This window comes from Siphateles boraxobius, unplaced genomic scaffold, assembly GCF_051911475.1.
Source record: "Siphateles boraxobius isolate OS27281-9 unplaced genomic scaffold, OSU_SipBor_1 22, whole genome shotgun sequence".
In the NCBI taxonomy this organism is placed as follows: domain Eukaryota; kingdom Metazoa; phylum Chordata; class Actinopteri; order Cypriniformes; family Leuciscidae; genus Siphateles; species Siphateles boraxobius.
In genome coordinates this window covers 39,698,919-39,710,000 of record NW_027508833.1, presented here as the reverse complement: position 1 = coordinate 39,710,000, position 11,082 = coordinate 39,698,919, and the positions used below count along the sequence as shown (strand labels likewise).

The 11,082-nt window shown below is 43.5% G+C and overlaps 1 protein-coding gene across 1 annotated transcript; it reads left to right on the top strand.

The window, feature by feature from the left end:
- The first annotated feature begins 2,277 nt into the window (after window positions 1–2,277).
- LOC143746387 (uncharacterized) lies at window positions 2,278–9,655 on the top strand. The gene is made up of 2 exons (XM_077238197.1): window positions 2,278–6,753; window positions 8,964–9,655. The coding sequence occupies exons 1-2, from the start codon at window positions 5,664–5,666 to the stop codon at window positions 9,653–9,655; spliced, it is 1,782 nt and encodes a 593-aa protein (XP_077094312.1). The 5' UTR covers window positions 2,278–5,663.
- Window positions 9,656–11,082: the final 1,427 nt, after the last annotated feature.

The following is an 11,082-nucleotide window of genomic DNA, read 5'->3' as shown; positions in this document are numbered from 1 at the left end:
AAAGCATGTAAATACTATTTTTATTTAATTTCTTCTCTGTGACAAGCGGATGTCATAAATGGGAAATTGGGCAGCACTTAAGTCTGGCATTTTTGCTTTTCTATAACCACAACCTAATGTCAGAGAGAGATTTTATAAACCATGAAAAGCCTGCTGCTTTCCATACAAAGTAAGAGGCTGGTAACCACCACTGTCAAGATTCAAAAAAAGATCCCCCAAAAAATCCCATAAAAGTCAATATGACATATTTTCATTTTTTTCCTCTTTGAGATGAAATACTACTCAATACAATAACTTGAAATTTACAGTTGAGGTCCAATAATGTGAAATAATTGAGGCTATCTTTAACAAAGACAGCTGTATAAGAATTCTTATTGAACATTATGAAATATACAATCCAATTTTGAAAGAGCACTCTTTTATTGCAAAATATCCAGTAGCTACATTTTTACGTCACATTATTGAGCCATTTCAGAAATTACTTTTCTCACTCTCTCTTTGTATCTTCTCTACTGTATTGTCCTATTAATATGGACTTCAGTTTATCTAATTCAATATACCATGGTGTGTGTGTGTATATATATATATATATATATATATATATATATATCAGAGTTTCCATTGTGCGGCAATTACCGGACATTGGCCGGGAAAAAAATGAAATGTCCGACAAAATTAAATCTCTCCGGTCAAATTGTCCGATTAAAATTGCTTAATAATCCCGCCCCCCTAACACAGTCTGAATTTGAGAATAAGCCTAAAATGTATAAAGCAAAAATACACGACCTCTTGCTATGTTATAAAGGAACAGGCTCTAACGTTTGAAAGTTATTAAACAACATCGCAAGCTGCATTTCAAATAAAGCGCATGCCTAAAACGGCTGTAATATAGGCCTGAGTCTATATTAGAGTGAGACGAGTGAGACGTTTTAAATATGGCCAGTCCCAGCAGATTAGCCTTAGGCCCCATCCACACTACTGCGTTTTCGTTTAAAAACGGAGACCTTTTGCTACGTTTGCACCTCCCGTCCACACTAAAACGGGAAAAACGAAGACCCAAAACGGAGAAGTTTAGAAACGCTGCAGCTCCGTTTTTCGTTTTGAATCTCCGGAGGGCGTTTTAGTGTAGACGGGACAAAACGGAGGAGTTTAGAAACGATGACGTAGAAGGTCACGCTCGGCTCTATGATTGGGTGTCATCACCCATGACGTATCCTTCCCTGATTCGTCAGCCACCCATCACATGTCCCGTCACCGGAAGAAAACAAACAAAAACATCCTGGACTACGTAGCTGATGTAAGTGAGTGCAACATGGATAACGAATTACAAGCGTTACTGACTTTGATGTCTTTGTTAGCAGCTGTTGTGCAAGCAAATTCTGCATTTTACAATGCTATAACTGCCTACATGCGCTGGAGGCAAACTATTATTCGAGCGATCTATGACAATTCCCGTGTGCAGCGGCGGTCCATGAAAAGAAATCTCTGGTCTTCGACATTTTCTAATCTTTGCAGAGGTAGCTAACGTTACTTGCTTCCTCATCAAATCTGAGGAATAGTCCATCCGTTTCCTGTTTACACCGGCACGCGCATGCACAGTGTTGGAGAATGGTCACGTGATCCGAGTTTTCAGTCGTTTTAATGTGGTCGGAGATCAATTCTAATACGCAGCTAAAACGCTGGTGTGGACGGAGATCGTTTTCGTTTTAATTCTCCGTTTTTAAACGAAAATGCAGTAGTGTGGACGGGGCCTTAAAAGCGTTATTCAGAGGCCAGACACGACGGACGATGGTGAATCAGGAACGCCTGAAGCCTCGGATGTCCAGAGCCAGAGCTCCACCACCACCACCGGACGCTCATGTTTTTTTTCCGTCTATTTGAAAGTTAGGCTAGTGGCGGCTCGTCAATAAGGGCGCTGGGGCGCCGCCGTCCCTGGCGAATCAGAATTTGATACATGTTATTTGATCCAATCTGATTGGTTCTCGTCACCTGTCATTCAACTTTACGCTCTTGGCCACTACTGCGAGTGCGCAGGCGACTTCGACAAAACCTTGCTAGGCTGATCACTTTCGTAGAGATAATGGCAGCAGTTAAACCAAATTCAACCCGTCATTGATTTACAAAAAAAACTTTTCCCAAGACGTTCGCTGAAAAAAAAACAAAAAAAAAACGGACCGGACCGACCCGATTTACAAATCCGGCAGCAGCCAGTGACAGAGGACGAGCTTCACCCGCGCGTGTTATGAGAAACGTGTCGGCACTGAAGTTTTGTGGACAATAACGGGGGTAAGAGACCTCAAACAGCAATCTGAAATTTATTTCCGCCCCGCCCCCCCAAAAATAATCATCACTAGCCGCCACTGCAAACATGTTGCATTCTATACAACCTGATTATGTCATTTTTTAAGTTACATAGCCTGCCGCCAGTTTTCCTCAACTTGACTAATTAAGAGGCAACCGGCACCATTTTTTTCTAGCGGAAACTAGAAAATAGGAAAATTCTCTTGCATTTCTTTCTTTTGCTGTATCGAAAACGTACCGAAACGTAACACCAATGTATCGTATCAAACCGAACCGTGAATTCTGTGAACCGTTACACCCCTAATAGATAAATATATATTTGATACGATACATCGGTGTCACGGTTCGGTACGTTTTCGATACAGCAAAAGAAAGAAATGCAAGAGAAATTTCCTATTTATTAAAAGAAAAATTTTGAGTTTGTGAGTTTTCCTATATCTTAAAATTTGTAGTTTTATAAATGGGGGTAATCTTTGAAGGTTGAAGAAATAATGTTTTGGTCGTCACATTAAAAATAACTTTTTTTAAATATGATAATATTTGAGTTTTGAAGTGCTGGAAAAAGATGTGTGATGTTCTTGAAAGCATTTTACTATTTCTATCAAACTTCCATGGTTACAGTGAGTGTTACTACAGTAAAATCCATGGTGAATGTTGCTGATCTGTGGACTTAACGCCTATAACTAGTTCATATAACTTAAAGCCTATAACTAGTTCAGACAAACTGTATATAATTGGGACTTCTGGGTGGGCAATGATGTAGACAGCAAGACTTTCTTTGCTTCGATTTGACAACAGATGAGTTTCCAGCCACAGGGGGCCAGAGGTGTTTGATGAAGTGAAGTAAGAGACCCGAGGGGTGCAGAGGCCAGGGAAAGGCCACGCATGACCTCCTCATACAGTTGTGCTTGTTTCCAGCACTCTGGTGTCTGAGAGACTGAACCTTCTGCTCTCTCCTGAGCTAATGGACACCGAAATAAACTACGCATCATGAATCAGTCGTCTGTCACATTACACCTGCTGTGCCGCTGGAGAGGCGCGCTTCATACGCAGCCCTTTATCTCCCAGACTCAATTTTAGTCCGCCTACTATACTGACTCTTTTGGAGAAGTATTTTCTATTTTATTACCTTTTACTAATTCTAATGACAAAAGTCTTTGAGGCATAATTTATACATATCGTATTCATGATGTTTCTGAAGTTGATAATTGTGTACAAGCTTAAGTTTCTCTAATGTCAGTGATTCAGTGAATGATTTCTGCTAAATTGTTCTTTTTGTCTACGGCTTGCCAGTTTCATTTTTAACTTTCTGTATCATTGCATGACACATTGCCTAAGGCCTTGTTCAGACAGACATTAAAAATTTGACTTTATTTTGCCTATATCCAACTTTTCAATAGTCTGAACGAAAAATGAACTCCATTTTCTCCAAAAATACCTTTTTCACAAGCCCTTTGGAGTTGCTTTGAAATGTTTAAATCATATTTTTGTTTGATTTATCTCAGTCTAAAGGATTAGATCCGATTTTGTGGGGGGTTTTTTCATCATCTGTTGCGCAACAGGATGCTAACTATTATGACAGGAATACTTTAAAACACTAGCAGCAGGAAATATTTCACCCAAAAATATTGACAAAAATCTGAACGACGAATATGTCCATGTATAAGTGAAGAAAAAAATGTAGGCCTATTTCTCTTTATGCATGTGAAGGTGTCAAGTTTTCATATCACAATAATTGCTGAAACTTTTATAGAAGTATTCAATTACAATACAAAAACATGTTGAAAAGATAAACATACTTAAATGTTGCCCTCTTAATAAGAGGTTCAATGACCTTTTACAAAAATAACATTTTAAATACCATAAACAATAAAACTGTTTAAAGTAAACAAATGTTTCAAATATATTTAAGTGCAAAAGAACACAACTATAAAAAACAACAATAAAGAATCAATATTTTCAACAAATACCTAGATATTCTTTCTACAAAAACGACAAAGGTTTACAATGACTTCAGTCATTACTAGTGGGTTACGATGATCTTCACTTTAGAATTAATTATATATTATGCATTATTGACATCAATTATGAACCTGTATACAGTAGTTCTCAGTAGTCCTCTGGGAGGTACAGCATGAACAAATAGTAGTGAACTGCTTGTTGTTAGTTAGTTGTAGTTAATAGAATGTTAATATTGTTTTACTCATTTGTTCCTGTGTAGTTATTCGTTAATGATGGAACCGTATTCTAAAGTGTTACCTGAAATTCTAGTAATAGCACAAATATAGCCCCATAATTTTTCCAGATCCAGAACCCAATCACTCTTTGAAATCCAGTTAGTGTGCTCGACTGCATTGTGTGTCTGGATATTTGCCTTGGTAATTATGTTTTTTTTTTTTATTATTATTTTATCAGTAATTACTGCTGAAATAATGAAAATGTACACTACATTTCTTTGTAAATGAAATACAATTTACTTTCTATAGGCGGTAAAATTTTAATTCTTAATTTGTGTAACTGATTCCTATTAAATTAATTATATTAAATGCATTATTTTTCAGAATTTAGTTGGGTAATTTTCATGTGATCTTAAAAACGGGTCACAGCAGGGTTGCAGAAACAAGAAGAAATTGATCTAAACTCAGGGCTCTCAAGTGACACGCGTTTGGTGTGACAGTCACTCATTTCGGTCTTTTGTCACGCACTCCCGCCACACATTGTATTTCTCATGCGGATAAACTATTTATAATATATTTAATATGCCGCAGTGTCTCTGGCCGCACCGCTCTCACTATAGACCCGGCAGGAATCAAGCGCGTCTCCCCTGGAGTTCTTAGTCGAGAAAGCAGCCAATCAGAAAAAGAAAGGGGCTACATAATAACCAATCAGAAAATAGCACCATTATATCTGGGTAAGATTTAACGCAACAACCAATGAAAAAAAGCATATCCTACAATGGTTCATGTGATTCTGCTACAACATCTCCTGAAAGTTTCGTTCCCCCACAGAGGAAACTACTGGAGCTTGAGCATCACTTTGAGCCCTGAGTAACTCATGATCTCCTGTTTTAATGTTACAACAAATTCACAACTTGTTTTGACACAAACAATGACAATTTGGCTGCTGTTAGAGAATGTTTCCCAGATAATTAGCATCAGTTTTTCACGAGTGTCTGTTAGCCAACAGTTTTAATGAAGTTTTATTAACTAAGTTCGGGAGGAGCACGTTCAGATAATTAACACGAGTGGACAGCAATCAGCAATCAATGATAAGAGGGTACATATAGACTCAGCAGTCTTACCTCGATCCATTGACAGTTTGCAGCATTTAGTATTCGCTTCTTTGCTCAGCTACTTGCAACTATGTCTCCTACGAGCTCCTCTTCCGACCAAGAAATCACCAGGGGTGCATCTTCTCACTCCGTCGATCCCACGGTCATCCCTCCTACGCCGGTCGGCCCACTTGAGCCCCCGTCCTCTCCTCGCGGCCGCACACCGGCCCGATCAGCCCGGCGCTCATCAAGACGCCATGACCAGTCTTCGCCGCCCCCGGCAAGACTTCCATCTTCTTCCCCAGCTTCCTCCTACCGCTTGGCCGTCCCGACAATCCCATCCATCGGGAAATGGACTGTAGCTGGATTGAGGCAAGCGCTGGGTAACTCCGATTTACAAGCTTCAAGGAAAATGAATAAAGCGGAGCTGTATGATTTGTATGTCTCCTTAAAGTCAACTCCTAAGACGACCCACAGGCACAGCAAAGCCCGCAGGGCTCAAAATTCGCCTGCCCAGTCACCACCCTCGTCTCCCTGCACAGGACGCGGCTCGCTTCGCCCATCGAGCCGCCGCAGCAACAGGCCCTCAGCGAGCCAGGGCCGCGCTCCAGTTTTCATCACGGCAGGTCCACTACCACCTTTTGACGAGGCCCAGCCCTCCACCTCTGCTTCCGCCGCCGCAGCACCACGTACAGCCGGGCCCAGCGGCCTCCCCGCAGCCGCTCAGTTATATTCTCCTGCTGTACATAACCCGTTTCCTTTTCAGTGGCCTCCAGCTCCAGTTGCAGACACTAGCGCGAAGCTATCGCCGCTAGCATCACAGACCCAACAATGTCAACAGTTCTACCCAACAGGTTACAACCCCGCCCACTTCCAGTGGCCTGCAGCACAAGTAACTCAAACAAGTGCGGGCCCGCCTCCGCTCGCAGCCCAAGCTCACACTGCTTTCTATCATCCCTCACTTCCTCCGACTAACTTTTCTTCTCAATTTACAGCAGGTCATCCAATCACAAGGGCACCGCTGACATTCGCAGCTCCGGATTATACCCTTCCCAGCTCTATCATACAAACTAAATCACCATATTCTCTTTTCACAGCCACTCCGATGCCCGTGCCGCCCAACGCAGTTGCTATGGAACCCGCACCAGTTTCTCAATCCATCCGCGCTCAGATCCTCTCAGGTACGGATGTAGACCTCTCTTCTCTGTTGTCTCTCCTCCCTGCAGCTGAATCAGACCGCCAAGTGGATTGCGGTGATTTTTCAGTTAAAAAAAAAAAACACAAACACGCACTCATCTCGCGTCCTTTCATTTCCCGAATTCACGATCGCTTTTTCACGTTTCACTGAAATCATCTGTTCAGCCTTCCCCCACAGGCGGCGCGAACTGAACGATTATCAAGCAATCATTGCCGAACTCGCGCTGTCTTATGGGGGCGGGCATTTCTACACGTACCACAAACTTTTTTCTGCAAAAAGTGCCGTGCGAGTCGCACAATGGAATCAGTGCACATACTGGGGTGCACTTGACTCGGATCTCCACAGCAGGGTATTTTTAGGTTGCAAAAACATTACCTGTGCAGTTTGCAGGTCAGTGGCGCACTCAACCTTATCGTGCCCACAGGTTAACCCATCCTCTCTTCCCTACGTGGGAACAAGCCATGCTAAATCCACTAGCTATGTGCCGTGCGCAGCAACCACCAGCGCAATGCAGGACTCTGCTTTTGATGAAAGCAGGCAGCCTTGTAATCATTTCAACGCGGGCAGATGTCAAAGAGCGCGCTGCCGGTTTATGCACATCTGCAGCTTTTGTGGCGGCGCCCATGCTCGCATTGTATGTCCAGTCTTCAAGTCTGTGAATAAAAAATCAAAAAATTATTTGGCGACTCCTGTGAATATTTCGCGCATGCACTTCGAACTAGCTCATCACCCGGATGCCGAATTTACCGATTATCTGCTGTCAGGCCTAAAAAACGGCTTTAAACCCGGCTTAGAATGCCCGCTTTCCCAAAACATCATATGTAATAATCTCCAATCCGCCCTTATGGAACCTGAAGTTGTAGACAAACTGATCAAAAAAGAAGTTGAGTCAGGCTTTATGATCGGTCCGTTCGACAATCCTCCATTTAATCTGTTTCGTATCAGCCCCATTGGAGTGGCTACAAGGAAGTTCTCGGGTAAAAAACGCCTAATAATCGACCTGTCAGCCCCGCACAATTCTCCGTTCCCAAGCATAAACAGCTTGATCCCGCTCGATGAATTTTCACTCAAATACCACGACATAGATCAGGCTATCGACATGATCAAAATCGCAGGTCGGGGTGCTTGGCTTGCAAAAATCGACGTTACAGCTGCTTTCAAAGTAATGCCTATCCATCCAGGTTCATGGCACCTATTTGGAGTTCGCTGGCTCGGGAAATATTACTTCGCAGTACGTTTAACATTCGGATGCAAAAGCAGCCCTAAAATATTTGACATGCTATCAGAAGCCGTTTGCTGGATCTTGTCGAACAACTACGCCATTCCTTACCTCATTCACCTGCTAGACGATTTTCCAATAATCTCGCCTCCCGATGCTATTCCAGCTGCGCACATCCTTACGGTACAAAACGTCTTCTCTGAGCTAGGAATTCCTATAGCACAGGAAAAAACCATGGGCCCTGCAACATCCATTGAATTCCTAGGAATTAATTTGGATTCAGACAAATTCCAAGCATCCCTCCCCAAAGAAAAAATCAACCGAATAATCCTCGTCTCTTCTACTTTCCTTGAAAAATCAAATTATCAAAACGCGAACTCCTGTCCCTGCTCGGACATCTAAACTTCGCAATACGCATCATCCCGCAGGGCCGCCCCTTCATCTCACATCTCCTCTTACTCGCGTCCTCTGTCCACTCGCTAGAAGACCGCATTTCTATAACTCAAGTATGTCGCGACGAACTCAGGCTATGGTTAACATTTCTAAAACAGTGGAACGGCCTATCCTTTTTCTACAACAACCTTGTTTCATCCCCCACTGACATCCAATTGTTCACAGACGCCGCCCCCTCAATCGGGTTCGGGGGATTTTATCAAGGTCGTTGGTTCGCGGCTCCGTGGCCACCACAGCTCCAGGACAAAACTCAATCCTCAGCTCTATTCAAGCTTTACCCTCTCGTAGTAGCAGCTTTCCTGTGGGGAAAAGAATGGGCCACTAGCAGCGTTTTAGTGCATTGCGACAATGACGCAACAGTGTATTGCATTAACAAAGGCCGTTCCCATTCACCTGCTCTAATGCCACTCTTAAGGCGTCTCACCTGGATTTCAGCTTGCGACCAATTCATTATCATTGCTAAACACATCCCTGGGTCAAAAAACCAAATTGCTGACTCTCTGTCTCGTTTTCGGTTTCAGAAATTCAGGATGCTGGCTCCAGAGGCGGATCAATTCCCAACTCTAGTTCCTCGCTATTCAGAACTAATATTCCCGTAACCCACCCATTAAAACCCCTGCTTGACGCATCACTCGACAGTATCCTCCAAGCAGTATCTCCCAGGACCCTTCAATCCTACGTTACTGCTTGGAGATGTTTTAAAACATTCCATGTCTCTTATAACTTGCCTTTCCCTGATTTTTCTCTTCTTTCAATCACCTTTTTTATCTCCTACCTTAATATCATTAAGGGCCTACAAGTCGGGTCCATCAAAGGTTATTTGAGCGGCATCCAGTTTTTCCATAAATTGATGTACGGCGCTCCTTCCGCAGAGATGAACAATTCACAAACCTCCCTCCTGATTAAAGGGATTCAAAGAGAAAGGGATTCTAAATCTCCTCTGGAACCCCTGTTTTTAGACGAATCTAAAAAACCTGTGACACGTTTTTGGTTCCAGAAACACCTCAAATCTGTTCTCCAACAGTCAGGCATTCCAGCAAAGAATTTTTCAAGTCACTCATTCCGCATCGGGGCAGCAACTTCAGCAGCCCAAAAAGGCCTCTCCCAACAGCAGATTCAAGCCCTTGGGAGATGGTCCTCCGATGCTTTCCAAAGCTATATCAGGACCAACCGGTTCCACATTAAAAAAGCCCACCAAACCCTCATCGAGTGAGTTAAAAAAAAAAAAAAACATTGGTCTCACAGCGGACGGAGTGAGAACTTTCCCAGTAGAGCACTTAAGTTTTCTCTTTCATCCAGAGAGCATTTGGTCTCACAGCGGATGCAGTGTGAGAAAATCTCCTGGGCAAGCACTCATTTTTCCTCTTTCAATTTCCTCTTTCTGTCCAGCGAGCATTGGTCTCACAGCGGACGGAGTGAGAACTTTCCCAGTAGAGCACTTACGTTTTCTCTTTCATCCAGCGAGCATTTGGTCTCACAGCGGATGCAGTGTGAGAAAATCTCCTGGGCAAGTACTCATTTTTCCTCTTTCAATTTCCTCTTTCTGTCCAGCGAGCATTGGTCTCACAGCGGACGGAGTGAGAACTTTCCCAGTAGAGCACTTACGTTTTCTCTTTCATCCAGCGAGCATTTGGTCTCACAGCGGATGCAGTGTGAGAAAATCTCCTGGGCAAGTACTCATTTTTCCTCTTTCAATTTCCTCTTTCTGTCCAGCGAGCATTGGTCTCACAGCGGACGGAGTGAGAACTTTCCCAGTAGAGCACTTACGTTTTCTCTTTCATCCAGCGAGCATTTGGTCTCACAGCGGATGCAGTGTGAGAAAATCTCCTGGGCAAGCACTCATTTTTCCTCTTTCAATTTCCTCTTTCTGTCCAGCGAGCATTGGTCTCACAGCGGACGGAGTGAGAACTTTCCCAGTAGAGCACTTACGTTTTCTCTTTCATCCAGCGAGCACTTGGTCTCACAGCGGATGCAGTGCGAGAAAATCTCCTGGGCAAGCACTCATTTTTCTCTTTTTAGTTTTCCTCTTTCCATCCAGCGAGCATTGGTCTCACAGCGGACGGTACGAGAACGTTCCCGGTAGAGCACTCACGTTTTCTCTTTCATTTCAGCGAGCATTTGGTCTCACAGCGGATGCACTGTGAAAACCTCCTGGACAAGTACACTACAACCGCTCCTCGTTCGCAGACAAACAGGGGCCGTCAGTCCAGGCAGTGAACCACCATCACGGGCCACCCCGATTAAGCATCCAGGCCCCTTCTCGAGATGCCAGCCCGCCAATCTCGGCACTCATTTGGGGGTCTTTAGTCCGGCGGCTGTCCTCTGCTCTTTAGCCTATTGGGGGGAGTACTCTGGGTTCGGGCTGAATTCCGAGCTCGGAGCCCTCCCTCCGGACAGCACGCCAAATACGCATTAAATCTTACTCCCTCAAAATTATATGTAAGTGTGAACTCGTGAAATGAAGTTTTATTAACTAAGTTCGGGAGGAGCACGTTCAGATAATTAACACGAGTGGACAGCAATCAGCAATCAATGATAAGAGGGTACATATAGACTCAGCAGTCTTACCTCGATCCATTGACAGTTTGCAGCATCCCCCCTCCACCCCTTCTCCACACTCCTAGTTCTCCACACTCCTAG

Coding starts and splice junctions, on each gene's coding strand:
- LOC143746387 (XM_077238197.1), top strand. CDS start 5,664: ATGTCTCCTACGAGCTCCTCTTCCGACCAAGAAATCACCAGGGGTGCA. Junction 6,754..8,963: donor CCGCGCTCAGATCCTCTCAG/GTACGGATGTAG, acceptor TTTCGGTTTCAG/AAATTCAGGATGCTGGCTCC.